This window comes from Pristiophorus japonicus, chromosome 6 (genome assembly GCF_044704955.1).
Source record: "Pristiophorus japonicus isolate sPriJap1 chromosome 6, sPriJap1.hap1, whole genome shotgun sequence".
NCBI classification, from domain to species: Eukaryota; Metazoa; Chordata; class Chondrichthyes; family Pristiophoridae; genus Pristiophorus; species Pristiophorus japonicus.
Window position 1 is genome coordinate 223,231,044 of NC_091982.1, and position 22,524 is coordinate 223,253,567.

General features: G+C 43.7%; 1 protein-coding gene across 1 annotated transcript in view; it reads left to right on the forward strand.

The window, feature by feature from the left end:
* cab39 (calcium binding protein 39) overlaps positions 1 to 22,524 on the forward strand; it is a 148,305-nt gene that overhangs the window by 103,355 nt on the left and 22,426 nt on the right. The window contains exon 3 of the mRNA XM_070883628.1: positions 10,960 to 11,124. Coding sequence (XP_070739729.1) covers positions 10,960 to 11,124 — 165 coding nt within the window. The remainder of the gene's footprint in view (positions 1 to 10,959; positions 11,125 to 22,524) is intronic.

The following is a 22,524-nucleotide window of genomic DNA, read 5'->3' on the forward strand; positions in this document are numbered from 1 at the left end:
GGACGTGGGGGTACTTGTGTGCGTGAAACACAAAAAGATAGTATGCAGGTACAGCAAGTGATCAGGAAGGCCAATGGTATCTTGGCCTTTATGCAAAGGGGATGGAGTATAAAAGCAGGGAAGTCTTGCTACAGCTGTACAAGGTATTGGTGAGGCCACACCTGGAATACTGCGTGCAGTTTTGGCTTCCATATTTACGAAAGAATATACTTGCTTTGGAGGCAGTTCAGAGAAGGTTCACTAGGTTGATTCTGGGGATGAGGGGATTGATTTATGGGGAAAAGTTGAGTAGATTGGGCCTCTACTCATTGGAATTCAGAAGAATGAGGTGCGATCTTATTGAAATGTATAAGATTATGAGGGGGCTTGACAAGGTGGATGCAGAGAGGATGTTTCCACTGATGGGGGAGACTAGAACTAGAGGGCATGATCTTAGAATAAGGGGTGCCCATTTAAAACAGAGATGAGGAGAGATTTCTTCTGAGGGTTGCAAATCTGTGGAATTTGCTGCCTCAGAGCTGTGGAAGCTGGGTCATTGAATAAATTTTAGGCACAAATAGAGAGTTTCTTAAACGATAAGGGCATCAGGGGTTATGGGGAGCGGGCGTGGAAGTGGAGCTGAGTCCATGATCAGATCAGCCATGATATTGAATGGTGGAGCAGGCTCGAGGGGCTGTATGGCCTACTCCTGTTATGTTCTTATGTGCTGTATAGCTGTTTGATCCTATTCACATTCTTTCGTCAGTTCATTATCTTCTGGTGGCCTCCGATGTACCTACCCGCGCTGATTTCCTAACTCTCCGCGGGTTTTCTGTGCGGCCACTTCCTGGCCTAAGTTAGTTTGGAGTAACTATTGGCTGTCCAAAGTGGCCTAAATGACCAAAACGGGCATAGGTGGCTGGTAACGCCCCCTTTTGAAAAAAACTAAACGAAACTTTTTTAAAAAATCCTAACTAATTCACTTACACCTGCGCAAATTGAAGGTGCAAAATGGGGATTTTTAAGATACTCCAGAAAAATCAAGTTGCTCCAAAAAAAAACAGCAACTCCTGGCCAATTTTGAGTTCAATGTGTCATAACCTACAGTGTTATGGACCAAGAGCTGGAAAATGGGATAGCTCTTGGTCGAATGGCGTGGACATGATGGGCCGAAATGGTCTCCTTCCGTGCTGTTAATTTCTATGATTCTACGTATACATTATATATGGGGATCCATTATTATTTGTGAATCATCTATTTAAAATACTGTTTTCTCTGCTCACTACAATTCAAAACTATAAAGTTTCTTTTAAGTCAGGCTAACTTAGATATCTAATTGCAGACAAAAGTTTTTTTACAACTTTGTACTTGTCTTGTATAATAACTCCCTGCCCTTTGATATTGTGCATACACCTAAACCACAAACACACAGACAAAACCTTGGTTTGACCTTTCCTCCGATGCATGGTACACTCAGTGCTACACTGGCATGCTAGCTTCGATTCCAAACTGAGATACCTGCTGGACTTAGTTTTCCTACTTTAAAAAAAAAATATATGATTTAAAGAAAGTGACATTAAATACTTTTTTTTCTGTATTGCCAGAACCTCTCTCCGATGACATAAAAATCCTGTTCAGCAAAACCTTCAACACTGTTTATGATCAATCATCAAAAGGTTTTGGCTGCCAGTTTATCTAATCATTTATACATAAAACGTCAAACCTATTGATAGCCCACAGCTAAACGATCACAGCATGAATTGTTGTAGTCATATGTGACCTAATGGAAGGTGTAAACTTTTTGGTATATAGATAAATGTTGGGAAACTGTGTGGCATCTTTCATAATTCTTTGAATCAAACATGTTTACACCAACTTTGCATTTAAACTGAAGGAGGCATTTCAATGCCAAACTAAAACACTAGAACTTAATTAAATACTTTTTATATTTAAACATTTTATTGGGTTACTCTGTTCTCATTAACTTTTTTTGAAATATTCAGCATTGAAAATTTGTCTTTTTGCTCATCTGTGAAAACAATGAAGATTTAGCTCATCAAGCTGGTTCCTTCTACAGATCATGGATATGCTGCTGTGTTTTCTGAAGAGAGGTTCTATAAAATTGAAGCTTGCAGTTTGCACTCGCCATTCTTGACTGACTGCCTTGGTAGTGTATCTTTGTGGTTCCGCATATATTTGGGTTGCCTGTATGACGAGCATATTTTTAAACCCTATCAGAAGGGGTTAATGGCCAACCTTTTTGAACAAAGGATTACTTTTGACTAGATTCCATGTTTAACTTTACAATCTTGTCACTAAATGTTATACTACAGCACGCTGGGCATAGAGAGATGTTTATAAAGCAAAAAAAAGCTGCAGAGACTCCACCAATGGCTTAGTGTTGATAAGAGGCTCCCATATCTCAGGAGCCTCTTATCAACAAAAGCAGGCATTGATGAGGAAATTCAACACCGCCTCCAGTGTGCCAGCACAGCCTTCGGCCGCCTGAGGAAAAGAGTGTTCGAAGACCAGGCCCTCAAATCTACCACCAAACTCATGGTCTACAGGGCTGTTGTAATACCCGCCATCCTGTATGGCTCAGAGACATGGATCATGTTCAGTAGACATCTCAAATCTCTGGAGAAATGCCACCAACGATGCCTCCCCAAGATCCTACAAATCCCCTGGGAGGACCGACACACCAACATTAGCGTCCTCGACCAGGCCAACATCCCCAGTATTGAAGCACTGACCACATTTGATCAGCTCCACTGGGCAGGCCACATTGTCCGCATGCCAGACACTAGACTCTCAAAGCAGGCGCTCTACTCAGAACTCCTTCGCGGCAAACGAGCCAAAGGTGGGCAGCGGAAATATTACAAGGACACCCTCAAAGCCTCCCTGATAAAGTGCAACATCCCCACCGACACCTGGAAGTCCCTGACCAAAGACCGTCCTAAGTAGAGGAAGTGCATCCGGGAGGGCGCTGAGCACCTCGAGTCTCATCACCCAGCGCGTGCAGAAAACAAGCGCAGGCAGCAGAAAGAACCCGCGGCAAACCTGTCCAACCCTCCCTTACTCTCAATGACTGTCCTACCTGTGGCAGGGACTGTGGCTCTCGTATTGGACTGTTCAGCCACCTGAGGACTCATTCTAAGAGTGGAAGCAAGTCTTCCTTGATTCCGACGGACTGCCTATGATGATGATGAGCAAGTAGCCAGGCTACACGGATCAGAAAGGGCCCGGCCTTCAATATTTAGTATTTGCAGCAGTAGGACAGTACATTAGGAAGTGGCGTCGTCAACTTCAGAGAGGACGTGGCAAAAATTGGCAAGCAAAAGCAATGAAGTATTAAAATAGGTGCAAATAAGCATAATTCATTGATTTTTGTAAAACCACATTTGGAACTAAATCTGTGTAATTTAGTTTTCTAACTACATAAAGGGGAAGAAAATACAAATACTTTTTGTTCAAAAAGCTCTGTTTCCCCTTCATATTTATCCCCTGACACCACCAGCATTTTAAATAAATTTTCATGCTCCATGGATAAGGTTTCCTTGGTCAGCTGCTCTTGGTGCTGTCTGTTATGGGGAGCATTCTGGAGTAGCTGCATTTCAAGTGGCAGAGTGCAACTTCAAATTTGTGTGAAGGCTTCTTGAGCCTCCTGAGCAATTGGAAAACCGTGTAACCGAGTGTAGGGTAGCAGCCAGGGAAACCATGTTCGAAGGTCTCTAGGACCCCAGGAAAAAAAATATAAATGGCAATTCTTTTTTAATATATTCTTCTAGAAAGTAGTTTAGACAAGATGCATTCCCCTGTTCATCTTCCTTCACCTCTTAAATTGAGAACCAGTAACTCTGAACATGCACTTTGACGTCCAGCATAAAGATGGTTCCTTTTCAATCCCTCCAATATACATTTTGCCACAACTGAAATAACTGGCAGCACTTGCATTTCAATGCTGACGAGGAAAAGCTTTGAAATCCTAAAAGTACACCTATTGGTCGGTCTGGTCATGTTATTTTTTTCTACATTTATTGATTGATTGTGCTTTGCTACTCGCTTTACTCTCTGATGTGCTGTTTTATAAACTCTTTTTCCCCACAGCCAGCAGGAGGGTTACATTGTATTCAGAGTGCTCCAGCTTTAATAAGTGCCTCCAGTCAGCAACCCACAAGGCACAATCTGTTATCCAGCTACTGTGCAGATGAATTACAGCTTGGCGACAAATCTAAGGACGCCAAGAAAATCCCATGGCCAAAGCGGCACACTGTTGCGTTGGGGAAGGAGAAGCTAGACAAGACTGTTGTTTTATCAGTTAATGGATTTTTTTTTTGCCCCAGTTTTAGGCTTTCCCTGGTGGTGGATGACACATCTGTGGTGTATTAAATAGAATGATTTGCACATTTTTTAAACAAATCACTTGGTAAATACCATTAATTTTTAATTAATTGAAATTGGACAAATAACAGACAGTAACCTGTGTTTACTGTGAATTTACAGTTGTGTTTAATTGGAAGTGTTTACTTTTCTGTTTGGAGCTCTTGGCTATTGCAACAACCGAGGGAAAGAACGTGTACACGCTGAGTTGGTAAATTCCTGGGGGCTGCTTTTTTGTATAGGTTACTAAATAACTTAAGTTTGCCACAAATCCCATTCATTGCTTCGGTTATTAGCTACAAAAAAAATACTTTGCAGATGGCCAAATAACTATGATCAGTGGAACTGCTTTCTTAAAAGGGAAAACTTTTTTTAGTGTGTTTCTTAAATGGTATATTATCTCAATTGCTACAAATGAAGATAACCAAGTCTGCTTTTTTTATTGGCTTTTAGAAATATCAAATTTATTGAGAATTATGCCCATTGATCAAGCTTTCTTGTAGTTGAGGGAAAAAGGAATTCTGCCCCTACAGAAATCCTTGGAAAACCTGTCCTCCCTCCCTAGAATTAATGGGCCTGATAACTGTACTATCATACGGTTTTTTTGTTGGATTTGCTTATTACTTTTTAATTGAAACCAAGGGAATGGAAGAGTCAATTGCACATTCAAATAAAATTGCTGTTCCTTTTTAATCTATTTGTGCGAACATTTTGAAAAGTAAATTAATTCTATACTTTCAGCACTCCAATGCATTACGTCATTCTCAAACAAAAGAACATAAGAAATAGGAGCAGGAGTAGGCCATTTAGCCCCTCGAGCCTGCTCTGCCATTCAGTAAGATCACAGCTGATCTGATCATTGACTCGGCTCCACTTCCCTGCCTGCTCCCCATATCGCTCAAAAATCTGTCAATCTCCGCCTTAAATATATTCGATGATCCAGCCTCCACAGCTCTCTGGGTCAGAGAATTCCATATATTTAGAACCCTCGGAAGAAGTTCCTCCTCATCTCAGTTCAAAATGGGTGACTCCTTATTCTAAGCCTATGTCCTCTAGTTTTAGTTTCCCCTATGTGGAAATATCCTCTCTGCATCCACCTTGTCAAGCCTCATTATCTTGGAAGTTTCAATAAGATCACCTCTCATTCTTCTGAACTCCAATGAGTATAGGCCCAACCGATCTTCATAATTCAACCCCCTCATCTCTGGAATCAACCTAGTGAACCTTCTCTGAACAGTTTCCAATGCAAGTATAATAGGGGAAATCATGTTTTACTAATTTACTGGAATTCTTTGAGGATATAACGAGCATGATGGATAGAGGTGTACCGATGGATGTGGTGTATTTAGATTTCCAAAAGGCATTCGATAAGGTGCCACACAAAAGGTTACTGCAGAAGATAGAGGTACGCGGAGTCAGAGGAAATGTATTAGCATGGATAGAGAATTGGCTGGCGAACAGAAAGCAGAGAGTCGGGATAAATGGGTCCTTTTCGGGGTGGAAAACGGTGGTTAGTGGTGTGCCACAGGGATCGGTGCTGGGACAACAACTGTTTACAATATACATAGATGAACTGGAAGAGGGGACAGAGTGTAGTGTAACAAAATTTGCAGATGACACAAAGATTAGTGGGAAAGCGGGTTGTGTAGAGGACACAGAGGCTGCAAAGAGATTTGGATAGGTTAAGCGAATGGGCTAAGGTTTGGCAGATGGAATACAATGTCGGAAAGTTCCCTTCGGGGGAAAAAACCAGTAAAAGGGAATAGTAATTGAATGGGGAGAAATTACAACATGCTGAGGTGCAGAGGGACCTGGGGGTCCTTGTGCATGAATCCCAAAAAGTTAGTTTGCAGGTGCAGCAGGTAATCAGGAAGGCGAATGGAATGTTGGGCTTCATTGCGAGAGGGATGGAATACAAAAGCAGGGAGGTCCTGCTGCAACTGTATAGGATATTGGTAAGGCCGCACCTGGAGTACTGCATGCAATTTTGGTCACTTTACTTAAGGATATACTGGCTTTGGAGAGGGTACAGAGACGATTCACTAGGCTGATTCTGGAGATGAGGGGGTTACCTTATGATGATAGATTGAGTAGACTGAGTCTTTACTCGTTGGAGTTCAGAAGGATGAGGGGTGATCTTATAGAAACATTTAAAATAATGAAAGGGATAGACAAGATAGAGGCAGAGAGGTTGTTTCCACTGGTCGGGGAGACTAGAACTAGGGGGCACAGCCTCAAAATACGGGGGAGCCAATTTAAAACCGAGTTGAGAAGGAATTTCTTCTCCCAGAGGGTTGTGAATCTGTGGAATTCTCTGCCCAGGGAAGCAGTTGAGGCTAGCTCATTGAATGTATTCAAGTCACAGGTAGATAGATTTTTAACCAATAAGGGAATTAAGGGTTACGGGGAGCGGGCGGGTAAGTGGAGCTGAGTCCACGGCCAGATCATCCATGATCTTATTGAATGGCGGAGCAGGCTTGAGGGGCTAGATGGCCTACTCCTGTTCCTAATTCTTATGTTCTTGTATAACCTTCCTTAAATACGGAGACCAAAACTGTATGCAGTACTCCAGGTGTGGCCTCACCAATACCCTGTACAGTTGTAGCAGGGCTTCTCAGCTTTTATATTCCATCCCCCTTGCAATTTTCCTGATTACTTGTTGTACCTGCATACTAACTTTTTGTGTTTCATGCACAAGGACCTCCCAGGTGTCTCTCCACTGCAGCACTTGACAATTTTTCTCCATTTAAATTATAATTTGCTTTTCTATTTCTGCCTCCTATTTTCCCACATTATATTCTATCTGCCAACTTTTTGTCCACTCACTCACAGAACCGATGTCCTAGGCGGAGTGTTTGCAAGTGCTGTTGGGGAGGGCTTAAACTAAAAAGGCAGGGGATGGGAATCTATGCAGGGAGGCAGAGGGAAGTAAAAAGGGGGCAGAAGCAAAAGGTAGGAAGGAGGAAAGCAAGAATGGAGGGCAGAGACATCAAGGGCAAAAATCAAAAAGGGCCACATTACAACATAATTCTAAAAAGACAGAGTTTTAAAAAAACAAGCCTGAAGGATCTGAGTCTCAGTGCGAGGAGCATTCGTAATAAGGTGGATGAATTGACTGCGCAGATAGCTGTTAACGGGTATGATGTAATTGGGATTACGGAGATATGGCTCCAATGTAACCAAGGCTGGGAACTCAACATCCAGGGGTATTCAATATTCAGGAAGGACAGACACGAAGGAAAAGGAGATGTGGTAGCGTTACTGGTTAAAGAGGAGATTAACGCAATAGTAAGGAAGGACATTAGCGTGGATGATGTGGAATCTATACGGGTTGAGCTGCGAAACACCAAAGGGAGTTGTGTACAGACCACCAAACAGTTGTAGGGAGGTTGGGGATGGCATCAAACAGGAAATTCGGGACATGTGCAATAAGGGTTACAGCAGTTATCATGGGTAACTTTAATCTGCATATTAATTGGGCTAACCAAACTGGTAGCAATACTATGGAAGAGGATTTCCTAGAGTGTATAAGGGATGGTTTTCTCGACCAATATGTCGAGGAACCAACTAGAGAGCAGACCATCCTAGACTGGGTCTTGTGTAATGAGAGAGGATTAATTAGCAATCTGGTCGTGCTGAGCCCATTGGGAAGAGTGACCATAATATGGTAGAATTCTTCGTTAAGATGGAGAGTGATACACTTAATTCAGAGACTAGGGTCCTGAACTTAAGGAAAGGAAACTTCGACGGTATGAGACGTGAATTGGCTAGGATAGACTGGAGAATGATACTTAAAGGGGTTGACGGTGGATAGGCAATGGCAGACATTTAAATATCACATGGATGAACTACAACAATTGTACATCCCTGTATGGCATAAGAATAAAAAAGGGAAGGTGGCTCAACCATGGCTAACAAGGAAAATTAGGGAAAGTGTTAAATCCAAGAAAGAGCATACAAATTGGCCAGAAAAAGCAGCAAACCTGAGGACTGGGAGAAATTTAGAATTCAACAGAGGAGAACTAGGGGTTTAATTAGGAGGGGGAAAATAGAGTATGAGAGTAAGCTTGCAGGGAACATAAAAACTGACTTCAAAAGCTTCTATAGATATGTGAAGAGAAAAAGATTAGTGAAGACTAATGTAGGTCCCTTGCAATCAGAATCAGGGGAATTCATAATGGGGAACAAGGAAATGGCAGAGCAATTGAATAAATACTTTGGTTCTGTCTTCACAAAGGAAGACACGAATAACCTCCTCAAAATACTCGGCGACCAAGGGTCTAGTGAGAAGGGGGAACTGAGGGAAATCCTTATTAGTCAGGAAATGGTGTTGGAGAAATTGAAGGGACTGAAGGCCGATAAGTTCCCAGGGTCTGATGGTCTGCATCCCAGAGTACTTAAGGAAGTGGCCTTAGAAATAGTAGATGCATTGGTGGTCATTTTCTAGCATTCCATGGACTTGGTTCAGTTCCTATGGATTGGAGGGTTTCTAGTGTAACCCCACTTTTTAAAAAAGGAGGGAGAGAAAACGGGGTGTTATTGACCGGTAAGCCTGACATTTGTGGTGGGGAAAAAGCTGGAATCAATTACTAAAGATGTAATAGCAGCGCATTTAGAAAGCAGTGACAGGATCGGTCCAAGTTAGCATGGAGTTATGAAAGGGAAATCATGCTTGACAAATCTAGAGTTTGTTGAGGATGTAACTAGTAGAGTGGCTAAGGGAGAACCAGTGGATGTGGTGTATTTGGACTTTCAAAAGGCTTTTGACAAGGTCTCACACAGGAGATTAGTGTGCAATATTAAGGTACATGGTATTGGGGGTAATGTATTGACATGGATAGAGAAGGTTGGGAGACAGGAAGCAAAGAGTGGAAATAAACGGTTCCTTTTCAGAATGGCAGGCAGTGACTAGTGGGATGCCGCAGGGTTCAGTGCTGGGACCCCAGCTATTTACAATATACATTAATGATTTAGATGAAGGAATTTGAGTGTAATATCTCCAAGTTTGCAGATGACACTAAGCTGGGTGGCAGTGTGAGCTGTGAGGAGGATGCTAGGAGGCTGCAGGGGGACTTGGACAGGTTAGGTGAATGGGCAAATGCATGACAGATGCAGTATAATGTGGATAAGTGTGAGGTTATTCACTTTGGTTGCAAGAACAGCAAGGCAGATTATTATCTGAATGGTGACAGATTAGTAAAAAGGGAGGTGCAATGAGATCTGGGTGTCATGGTACATCAGTCATTGAAGGTAGGCATGCAGGTACAGCAGGCAGTAAAGAAGGCAAATGGCATGCTGGCCTTCATAGTGAGGGGATTTGAGTATAGGAGCAGAGAGGTCTTGCTGCAGTTGTGCAGGGCCTTGGTGAGGCCACACCTTGAATATTGTGTACAGTTTTAGTCTCCTAATCTGAGGAAGGACATTCTTGCTATTGAGGGAGTGCAGCGAAGGTTCACCAGACTGATTCCCGGGATGGCAGGACTGACATAGGAAAGACTAGATCAACTAGGCTTATATTCACTGGAATTTAGAAAGATGAGAGGGGATCTCATAGAAACATATAAAATTCTGACTGGATTGGACAGGTTAGATGCAGGAAGAATGTTCCTGACATTGGGGAAATCCAGAACCAGGGGTCACAGTCTAAGGATAACGGGTAAGCCATTTAGGACCGAGATGAGGAGAAACTTCTTCACTCAGAATTGTGAATCTGTGGAATTCTCTGCCACAGAAAGTTGTTGAGTGCAGTTCGTTAGATATATTCAAAAGGGAGTTCGATGTGGCCCTTACGGCTAAAGGGATCAAGGGGTATGGAGAGAAAGTAGGAATGGGGTACTGAAGTTGCATGATCAGCCATGATATTGAATGGCGGTGCAGGCTTGACTGGCCGAATGGCCTACTCCTGCACCTACTTTCTATGTTTATATCACTTTGCAGATTTTTTGCGTTCTCACAATTTGCTTTCCCACCCATCTTTATATCATCAGCAAAGTTGGCTACATTATACTCACTTCATCCAAGTCATTAATATAGATTATAAATAGTTGAGGTCCCAGCACCGATCCCTGTGGCACCCTACTAGTCACTAATATATTACCCCCAACCCCATGAGCTTTTATGTTGTGCAGTAATCTCTTGTGGGTCAGTGGCCTGCTTATTAATTTCAAAATATTGCTGAGAGGCACAGTCAACCCAAAATAATCAACCTAACATAACTTGTCTGCTTTTCCTATTTCTGCCCTGAGAAACACCTCTTAATTGCCAGACCAATAAAGGAATCACCTTTTACTACATTGTAGACATAAATGCTTGTCTTACTGTTCAGAGTAGTACAATTGAGCACCGGTTAATCTGTTACTGATTCTTCAAAATATTACATGGCAATTTCCTGTCTGATTGGTTTTCCAATGTTTCAATAGGTTTTAATACCACCAGACTCGCTCAGGAGGAGAATCTCAGACAGTAAAAGTGACTTGTGTAGAAATTTTCAGATGTGAACCATTGCTTTTGAGGTTCAGTAGTTTTAGATTTCAGTGAACTTAAGATATTTGGTTGCTTGCAAGAGAGCATCTGTCTTCTAAACCTTTGTTTTCTATCTAGGCCACAGAAGAGGTGTCAAAGAATCTGGTAGCTATGAAGGAGATCCTGTATGGCACAAATGAGAAAGAACCCCAGACTGAGACGGTGGCACAGCTGGCGCAGGAACTGTACAACAGTGGCCTCCTCAGCACTTTGATAGCAGATTTACCACTCATTGACTTTGAGGTGAGAAGATAAATGGTCTTCAAATGCAAAGTAATGTTGTTTTTTAATCATCATATATATTTACAGGTTTTGTTTTGCCAATGTTGACGAAACTAAGATGCACTAAAAAGACATTTCAGTTTGAGAGCAAGGTTTACAAATGTTGAAGTTGGATGTACCTTCTGTGGCAATGAATTCAGCAAGGAGCAGAGTATAGCCTCGGGACAACCCTACACATGGTCCGTAGCTCTTTTAGATATGTCAGAAGCAGGATTCAAAACTGCAACAGTTGCTTTGGCTGACATCTGTACAGATTGACCGGATCCGATGGTTAAGTGAATGAAATTTGTCAATGGCTATTCATGCTATTGTGTGTCAGTTGTTTTTCCACTTACTTGTCTTAAAGGGGAAGTAAAGAAGAAGCAGCAGCAGCACTTTCAGTATTAAGGAGTTCCCTCATCACCTAAATCTAATATTCTGCCTCTTGGGAGAGCTTCGTGTAATGCCACTATTTCAGGTTTTTCATTAGCAGTGAGCTGCTATGCTCAGTTGACTCGAGGCTTGTTTTTCAACAAATCCGGGTAGTTGATATTGAAGATTAACCTGGTTGTGTCATTGGAATGTCCAGGTTAAACATGTGTGTTTTCCTTGGAGCAACAGTGGGCGCTACACAAATTCAAACTCGGGTTATTTCAAAATAAGTTGATACCGTAAGGAGTTAATTCTCTATTGGGCTCTCTTTGCTGTGTAGACTTGTTTCTTCTCTAATGACTGGCTTGCCTGGGTGTATGCTTTTGCTCTGTGCCTGTTTTATCTTGTGGGTTGTTGCCATGTATCAACTGTTCTGCTTTTGAGGAATCCAATGGAAAAGGCCTAATATGGGAAAACACAGACAGACAAAAGCCTGAAAGATATTTGCCAAAACACACATTGAGTATTTTACCTTCTTATGTTTGACCTCTAGCATCAACACAATATGTTTAAAGGGTGGGGCAAAGAATCCACTTTGACAAAATCCTGTTGCCTCTGGTACTGTGCAGCTAAAACAGTTTTTAAAATCGATTGCCTGCAGCAATATTTTTACATCTTTCAGTGACTGGAATTTTAAAGTGTTTCTAGTTAATTTTTACTTGAACTACTTGTGCATTTAATCATTTGAATAATAGATAGTTGAAAGTGTGTGGAAAATAACTTGCTTTGCTGCAGTATTTTAATTGTGGATGATTAAAATCAGTTAGATTAAATCATTAATTTCTTTTGAATAACAATAGTTCTTAATATCCCATAAGTAAGCATTAAAACCACTTTAAATAAGGTTGTATAATCCAGTATTCAAGCTAATGAGAGTAATTAGCATTCATTACTTAAGCTCCACTCAGACTTTTAAGTAGTTTTAGCTTGTTCTCCAAGCTCAACCCCAGCTTTTAAATACTTAGAATAGTGATAGAAAATGTTTCCTCAGTAGATCATTGAGCGATCAACTTCCAGGTAACCATCTAGCCCTGTATTAGCATTCCTAAAAGATGGCTTCACTCAGCAGTCAAAAGATGTGCCTCCATCTTCTATTCAACTCCCTTGTCCCTAATATACAGGGCATAGCTCTGTTCTGTTTGACTCAGAAAAACCCAACTTGCTGTGTCAATATTGTAAATTATCTAATAAGTGGACAGGAAGTAGAGGAAAACATATGTAAACCATTATGTGAAATGAGTAAAGGATATAGGATAATAATCATGGGAGATTTTAACTACCCCCAAATAAACTAGCAAAAAGGGGTACAGGGAATGGAGTTTTTACAGTGTGTGCAGGACTCTTTTTTTTTAATGTTAATAGCCCAACAACATCATCCATTATCATCATCATAGGCAGTCCCTCGAAACGAGGATGACTTGTTTCCATGCCAAAAAAAAGGATGAGTTCACAGGTGTTTCTAATGAAGAATCCGAACTACACCCTCAAGGGTGGATGATGCCTGTACGTGGATATTTTTAACGTGGGGTGGCCGTTGCACACCAGTCACCACATGGGCTTGACAGAGCTAGGTCTTAGTCCAGTGGCAAGGATTACCCAAGACAACTGGAGACCTGCCCTGCTGCACAGACCTAGTGTGTGCACATATCGCAGTGTGGGCTGGCCACTGCTGCCCCTGGGCCCTGGCCCCGAACTCCCGCCTCCCTTGGGCCCCGATCACGTCCCTCCACAGTCGCTCTCAGCTCCTTCTCTCCGACCTCTCCGTTCCTGTTGTATCTGCCCACGCTCCAATCACTGACCTGGACCTGTTGCTCGCCCCAAAAACAGAGGGAGCACTGATGGATCTAGTAGTGGGAAATGAACCATAACAGGTAAGAGAAATAAATGTAGGAGTATCTGAGCAATAACGATCACAACATAATGGCCTGGATTTTGCGGTGGGTATGACGGCGTAATCTTCAAGTATGCCATCATACCGCCTTTGAAATCCACCACAAGTTTGGGATTTCTGCAGGCGCTAAATTACAAACTTGTGGTACGCATTGAGAGGCCATCTGCTCCACCACCAAAAACCAACTTGGTGCAGAGTTGGGCTGTTTGCTCACCAACTGTCCAGCAATTACGTACAGAAATTTTACGGCTGGCGCAGGGCCTGTTTCCACCCCGTAAATAGATACACAGAATGAAAAATGTGCTTTTTAAAAAATTAAATGACTTAAAAACTTTAATGAGAAGCATTTCTAGTGTATGTTAAAGCTGCAGGTTTTTTTAAATAACGTTTACATTTTATAACTTTCTGCACAATGAACAGTGGGAATTAGAGTAATGAATTGGATTCCCACGATAAAAGCTGAATCTCTATTTTAAAGGGTGTAGTAATTATTATGTAATAATTTAAATGAAAGACAATCTGTTTGCTGATTGGAGGACCAGGCCCACGTGATCCCAGATATGCTTCCCCGCAGGATACATCCCTGGGATCGGTGGGCCAATATGCTGCCCTCCTACTCACAGCGTCAGAGTGCACAAGTTTTCGCAGGAGGGGCGCCATCAGGTAGGTGCATATTCTTTTCACAGGTAAGCGGTGTGCTCTGGAGCTATGCCATCGGCTGCAGTTTTTGGCAAATAAGGTTTAAGATGAATATTGAGAAGAACATAAGTAGAAAATGACCAAAGTAATAAATTGGGGTGGGGGGGGAAAGCTGATTTTAAGGGGATGAGAATGGAATGAGGATAAGCAAACTGGAAAAAATTACTGACTATGCATAGAAATCATCATCATAGGCAGCCCCTTGAAATCGAGGAAGACTTGCTTCCACTCAGAGTTCTCCGGTGGCTGTACAGTCCAATGCAGGAATTACAGTCTCTGTAACAAGTGGGGCAGACAGTAGTTGAAGGAAAGGGTGGGTGGGGAGCCTGGTTTGCCGCACACTCCTTCCTCTGTCTGCGCTTGGTTTCTGCATGCTCTTGGCGACGAGACTCGGTGCTCAGCACCCTCCTGGATGCTCTTCCTCTACTTTGGGCGGTGCCGGTGGAGATGTTGCACTTTAGCAAGGAGGCTTTGAGGGTGTACTTGAAACGTTTCCTCTGCCCACCTGGAGCTCACTTGCCGTGTAGGAGTTCAGAGTAGAGCGCTTGCTTAGGGAGTCTCGTGTCGGACATGCTAACGATGTGGCCCAACCAACGGAGCAGGTAGAGTGTGGTCAGTGCTTCGATGCTGGGAATAGAACAGCAGTGGGTAACTTTAAAACGGTGATCAACTGAATCCAGGAAAAATATATCCCACTAAAAAGCAAGACCAAACTAGCCAGTAATGACACACTATGGATGAATAAAGAAATAGGGGCACAATTGAAACTAAAACATTCATACATGAAGTACACAGACAATGAAGGAGAGGATGACAAAGGGCAATACAAAAAGGTTAGGAAAGAAGTTTATTAAAAAAAATGACTCTGGAAGTCTTAAAGAGAAACTACAAAATTAAATTATCAAGGAATATATAAATAAATTCTGTAGCCACAAATAACAAAATAAAAATCAGGATAGGGCCACTAAGGGACTTGCACGAAATGGCAGAAATACTAAATAATTACTTTGCTTTAGTATTTACTTTGCCTCAGTATTTACCAGGGAGATTAACATGGTGGACATGAGATTAGAAGAAAAGAAAAAAAAAATATAAAGACATTTAAGATAGAAAGGTGGAGATAATTGATAAACAAGTCAAAGTTGGAGGATAAAACCTCAGGTCCGAATGAATTGCATCCATACATATTAAAACAAGTTATGGAAGAGATAGCAGAGGCACTGTTACATCTATATAAAAATTCATTAGAAAGGGGAATAATGCCAAAGAACTGGCAAGCAGTTAATGTTCATTTTTTTTATTTATAGGAATCACATGTCCAGGAAACTATAGATCAATTAGCTTAATGTCGGTGGATGTAATAGAAAAACATCTAGAAACTGTTAATATAATAGAGTAGTCAGCACGGATTCCAAAAGGGAAGGTCATGCTTGACCAACCTTATTGAATTCTTTGAAGAAGTAACATAAGTAATATATTTGGTTTTCCAAAAAGCCTTCCATATAAGGTACCACATACTAAATTCATGACTAAAGTCAGGGGACGTAGCAAGCTGGCTACGAAACAGAAAACTGAGAGTAGGGGTTAAAGATAATTACACAGATTGGCAAATGGTGGGAAGTGGTGTTCCACAAGGATCAATGCCGGGACCACTGTTGTTCACCATTTACATAAACAATTTGGACTCTGGAATCGGAAGTACAACTTCATAATTTGAGGAAATTGGGGAATGTATTTAATACAGAGGAGGACTACGACAAAATACAGCAAGACATTAATAAAGATGAATAGAATTGGAGTGTAATTGACAAATGAACTTCGACATAGATAAGTGGGATGTAGTACATTTTGGTAGGAAGAATAAAGAAGTCCCATACTCATTGGAAAATGTGTCTAAATGGGGTAGAGGAACAGAGGGATCTATGGGTACAGATACACATCATTAAAATTAGCGACGCAGGTTAATAAGGCCATTTTTTTTAAAAAAGCAAACAAAAGTACTGGGGCTCCTTTTCTAGAGGGATAGAATTGAAAAGCAGAGAAGTCATGTTAAACCTGTATAGAAACTTGGACCACATTTGCAGTACTGTGCACAGTTCTGGTCTCCATATTATAAAAAGGATATAGAGGCACTGGAGAAGGTGCAAAAACAATTTACTAGAATGATACCAGAAATGAGAGGTTACACCTATCAGGAAAGATTGAACATGCTGGTGCATTTTTCTCTAGAAAGGAGAAGACTGAGGGGTGACCTGATAGAGGTCGTTAATATTCTGAAGGGGGTTTGTAGAGTGGACAGAGATGATGTTTCCACTTGCAGATGAGACCAGAACTAGGAGCCAAAATATGAGAGCCACTAATACATGCAATAAGGAATTCAGAAGAAACTTCTTTACCCAGAGTAGTTGAGGCAAATAGCATAGATGCATTTAAGGGGAAGCTAGCTAAGCACATGAGGAGGGAGAAAGGAATTGAAGAATACATTGATGGGGTTAGATGAAGAAGGGTGGGAGGCGGTATTGTGTTCCTAACACAGATGAGGCTGCACACAGGGAGGTTAAAGTAACAGTGACCTCAGTCTTTAATAAGACACTCGAGTGAGGAACAGGCTTTAAGGGCTGGCTTATATACAGTGCTCCCAAGGGATGCTGGGATCCCTTGGGACTTCAGGGGATGAGCTCCTTGGTGGCGGAACATGGGAGTGAATGCTTTACAGATACACAACTACACAACATCACTTCTCCACCTCCCCCGCCCCGCCCCCCAAAGTCAAAGTGAAAACTGTTTACAAGGTGAGGCGGTCGGGAGCCTTGCTTTCCCTGGTGGACCGCCTCGGTACAAATGTCTGGTCTGGTGTGTTGACTGTGCCCTCGCTGGGCTGGCGTGTTGTTGCCCCTGCAGGGGCTGCTAGGTGAGCCTGGCCTTGCTGGGCTGTTGGGCGTGATGGGTTCGATTTCCTGGTCCGGCGTGGTGTCGTTGATCCTTTGGGTGTGTTGTGGGCTTGAAAAAGGTGGTGTCTGCTGTGGGTTGTTCAGGGCAGTCTGTGAACCGCAGCCTTGTTTGGTCCAGGTGCTTTCTGCAAATTTGTCCATTGTCTAGTTTGACTACAAACTCCCTATTCCCTTCTTTAGCTATCACCGTACCCGCGATCCACTTGGGACCATGTCCATAGTTTAGCACATACACAGGGTCATTCAGATCAATTTCCCGTGACACAGTGGCGCGACCATCGTTTACATTTTATTGCTGCCGCCTGCTCTCTACCTGATCATGCAGGTTGAGGTGAACCAGCGAGAGTCTGGTTTTAAGTGTCCTTTTCATGAGTAGCTAAGCTGGGGACATCCTTGTGAGCAAGTGGGGTCTCGTGCAGTAGCTGAGCAGTACTCGGGACAGGCGGGTTTGGAGTGAGCCTTCTGTGACTCGTTTAAGGCTCTGTTTGATGGTTTGTACTGCCCACTCTGCCTGCCCATTGGAGGCTGGTTTAAACGGGGCTGAGGTGGCATGTTTGATCCTATTGCGGGTCATGAATTCTTTAAATTCGGAACTGGTGAAACATGGCCCGTTGTCACTGACCAGTATGTCAGGCAGGCCGTGGGTGACAAACATGGCCCTCAGGCTTTCAATGGTGACGGTGCTTCCCGACATTATTTCACATTCAATCCATTTTGAAAAAGCATCCACCATCACCTGGAACATTTTACCGAGAAACGGGCCCGCATAGTCGCCATGGATCCTCGACCATGGTCTGGAGGGCCAGGACCACAAACTTAGTGATGCCTCTCTGGGCGCGTCAGTCGATACCGGGCCACCACACGTGGGATCTGGCTATTGCTTTCATCATTGCTATACCCGGGTGTGTGCTGTGGCGATCCGAGATGAATGTCTCCCTGCCCTTTTTTGGTAGCACTACGCGGTTACCCCGCAACAGACAGTCTGCCTGAATGGACATCTCGTCCTTTTGCCGCTGGAAAGGCTTGATTGGCTCTTGCATTTCAACGGGGATGCTGGCCCAGCTCCCATGCTGTACACAGTTTTTCACTAGGGACAGCAGAGGATCTTGGCTGGTCCAAGTCCTAATCTGGCAGGCCGTGACAGGTGATTTATCATTTTCAAACGCTTCCATGACCATCAACAAGTTTGCAGGCTGCGCCATTTCCACCCCTGTGGTGGGCAATGGTAGCCGACTGAGAGCATCCACACACTTCTCGGTGCCTGGCCTGTCGCGGATGGTATAGTTATACGCTGATAGCACGAGTGCCAACCTTTGTATTCGGGCTGAGGCATTAGTATTTATCCCCTTGTTTTCAGCGAACAAGGATGTGAGGGGCTTGTGATCAGTTTCCAGCTCAAATTTGAGGCCAAACAGGTACTTGATGCATTTTCTTTACCCCAAACACGCACACTAATGCCTCTTTCTCAATCATGCTGTAGGCCCTCTCGGCCTTGGACAGGTTCTTGGAAGCATAGGTGACAGGTTGCAACTTCCCCGCAATGTTAGCTTGTTGTAATACACACCCGACTCCATACGACAACGCGTCACATGCTAGCACAAGTCTTTTACACGGGTTGTACAATACAAGCAGCTTGTTGGAGCATAAAATGTTTCTGGCTTTCTCAAAAGCAAATACTTGTTTTTTTTCCCCCCATACCCAGTTCTCACCTTTGCGCAATAACACATATAGGGGCTCTAAAAGGGTGCTTAACCCCGGTAGGAAGTTATCAAAATAGTTGAGTCCCAGGAGCGGCTGCAGCTCCGTGACATTCTGTGGCCTGGGCGCGTTCCTGATAGCCTCTGTCTTGGCGTCTGTGGGCCGAATGCCATCCGCCATGATCTTTCTCCCCAAAAACTCCCCTTCTGTTGCCATGAAGACGCATTTCGACCTCTTCAGCCGCAGCCCTACGTGATCCAGTCGCTGGAAGACCTCCTCCAGGTTTTGTAGGTGCTCGGCGGTGTCCTGACCCGTGACCAATATGTCGTCCTGAAAGACCGCAGTGTGTGGTACCGACTTGAGTAGGCTCTCCATGTTTCTCTGGAAGATCTCTGCAGCTGACCAAATTCCAAACGGACATCTGTTGTAGATGAACAGTCTCTTGTGCGTGTTGATGCAGATGAGGCCCTTCGAAGACGACTCCAGCTCCTGCATCATGTAGGCCGAAGTCAGGTTGAGCTTGAATGTCTTGCCTCCTGCCAGCATCACAAATAGGTTGTCTGCCTTAGGTAGTGGGTATTGGTCCTGTAGTGAGAAACGATTAATGGTTACTTTATAATCGCTGCAAATCCTGACCGTGTCATCACTTTTGAGTACTGGAACAATCGGGCTGGCCCACTCGCTGAATTCCACTGGGGAGATGATGTCCTTGCGTTGCAGCCTGTCCAGCTCGATTTCCACTCTCTCCCTCATCATGCGGGGTAACGCTCGTGTCTTGTGAATGGGTCGTGCCTCTGGGACCAAGTGCATCCGCACCTTCATCCCGGAAAAGTTTCCAATGGCTGGCTCAAAAAGGGAAGGAAATTTGTTAAGAATCTGGGTACATGAGGCCTCATTGATATGTGATAACGCTCGGATGTCATTCCAGTTCCAGCGGATTTTTCCCAGCCAGCTCCTTCCCAGCAGTGTGGGGCCATTGTCCGGGACAATCCAGAGTGGCAGTTTGTGCACCGTGCCCTCATCGGTGACCTTGACCATGGCGTTGCCCAGGACAGTGATAAGCTCTTTGGTGTACGTTCTCAGTTTTGTGTGGATGGGGCTCAGGGCTGGTCTGACTGCCTTGTTGCATCAGTCTCTCAAACATCTTTTTACTCATGATGGATTGGCTAGTGCCAGTGTCCAGTTCCATGGCTATGGGTAAGCCATTCAATTTTATGTTTAGCATTATAGGTGGACCTTTTGTTAAAAATGTGTGCACCCCATGTACTTCAGCATCTGCCTCCTCTAAGGCTCGAAATTGCTTTGATCAACCATGGACCAATCTTCCTCTGCCATGTGGTGGTTAGCAGGTTTTGCAGACTTGCAGCTCGTTGGAGGTGCCCCATTGTTCCACAGCTCTTGCAAACATACCCTTTGAAGCGGCATGGAAAGGCTGAATGGAAGCCTCCACAACGCCAACAAGGTGTGAATTGCCTTGCATTCATCCTTTGTTGGGGACTCTGAGTCAGCTGGCTCACCTGAGGCCTGCTGGCAGTTGCAGACTCGTGAATTCTGCCCTATACATTTCTGCTCGCAAACACAGTTCCAGTTAATTTGTGAACATTGCTAGCACTTGTGTGCTGAGATTTGTTTGGTGTTATCACTGGTGGACATAAACGCCTGTGCTATCGCAATGGCCTTACGGGGGGTCGGTGTCTTTACAGTCAAAAGTTTTCGTAGGATGGTCTCGTGGCCAATGCCCAGTACAAAAAAAGTCTCTGAGCATTTGCTCCATGTAGTCATCAAACTCATTGTCCTGCAAGTCGCTTTCGCTCGGCGACATAGCTCGCCACTTCCTGACCTTCAGATCGCCGGCACGTGTAGAACTGATACCCCGCCATCAGCACGCTGTCCTTCGGGTTAAGATGCTCCCGAACCAGTGTACACAGCTCCTCATACGATTTATCTGTGGGTTTCACTGGAGCCAGAAGATTCTTCATGAGGCTGTAGGTCGGTTCCCCGCAGACCGTGAGGAGGACCGCTCTCCTTTTTGCAGCGCTTCCTTCTCTGTCCAGCTCGTTGGCTATAAAGTACTGGTCTAGCCGTTCGACATAAGCTTCCCAGTCCTCACTCTCCAGGAACTTCTCCAGGATGCCCACAGTTTGCTGCATCTTTGCGTTGGATTCGTATTCTCGTCGCCAGTTATTGTGTTCCTAACACAGGTGAGGCTGCACACAGGGATGTTAAAGTAACAGTGACCTCAGTCTTTAATAAGACACTCCAGAGTGAGGAACAGGCCTTCGAGGCCGGCTTATGTAGAGTGCTCCCAAGGAATGCTGGGATCCCTTGGGACTTCAGGGGATGAGCTCCCTCGTTGTGGAACATGGGAGTGCATGCTTTACAGATCCACAATAGGCAGCTCGTGTGGAGCATGGATCTATTGGGCAGAATGGCCTGTTTCTGTGCGATAAATACTTTGTAACTTTGTAATTGTAGAATTGCTAATAAGAACATGAACATAAATAGGAACAGGAGGAGGCCATACGGCCACTTGTGCCTGCTCTGCCATTCAGTAAGATCATGGCTGATCTGATCATGGACTCAGCTCCACTTCCCCGCCTGCTCCCCATAACCCCTTATCCCCTTATCATTTAAGAAACTGTCTATCTGTCTTAAATTTATTCAACGTCCCAGCTTCCACAGCTCTGAGGCAGCGAATTCCACAGATTTACAACCCTCAGAAGAAATATCTCCTCATCTCTGTTTTAAATGGGCGGCCCCTTATTTTAAGATTATGCCCCCTAGTTCTAGTCTCCCCCATCAGTGGAAACATCCTCTCTGCATCCACCTTGTCAAGCCCCTCATGATCTTGTATGTTTCGATAAGATCACCTCTCGTTCTTCTGAATTCCAAGGAGTAGAGGCCCAACCTATTCAACCTTTCCTCAAGTCAACCCCCTCATCCCCGGAATCAACCTAGTGAACCTTCTCTGAACTGCCTCCACAGCAACTATATCCTTTTGTAAATATGGAAACCAAAACTGCACGCAGTATTCCAGGTGTGGCCTCACCAATACCTTGTACAGCTGTAGCAAGACTTCCCTGCTTTTATACTCTATCCCCTTTGCAATAAAGGCCAAGATACCATTGGCCTTCCTGATCACTTGCTGTACCTGCATACTATCCTTGTGTTTCATGCACAAGTACCCCCAGGTCCTGCTATACTGTGGCACTTTGCAATCTTTCTCCATTTAAATAATAATTTGCTCTTTGATATTTTTTTCTGCCAAAGTGCATGACCTCACATTTTCCGACATTATTCTCCATCTGCCAAATATTTACCCACTCACTCAGCCTGTCTGTCCTTTTGCAGATTGTGTGCTCCTCACACATTGCTTTTCCTCCCATCTTTGTATCGTCAGCAAACTTGGCTACATTATTCTCAGTCACTTCTTCCAAGTTGTTAATATAGATTGTCAGTAGTTGGGGTCCCAGCACTGATCCCTGTGGCTCCCCACTAGTTACTGGTTGCCAACCAGAGAATGAACCATTTATCCCGACTCTGTTTTCTGTTAGTTAGCCAATCCTCGATCCATGCTAATATATTACCCCCAACCCCGTGAACTTTTATCTTGTGCAGTAACCTTTTATGTGGCACCTTGTCAAATGCCCTCTGGAAGTCCAAATACACCACATCCACTGGTTCCCCTTTATCCACCCTGTTCGTTACATC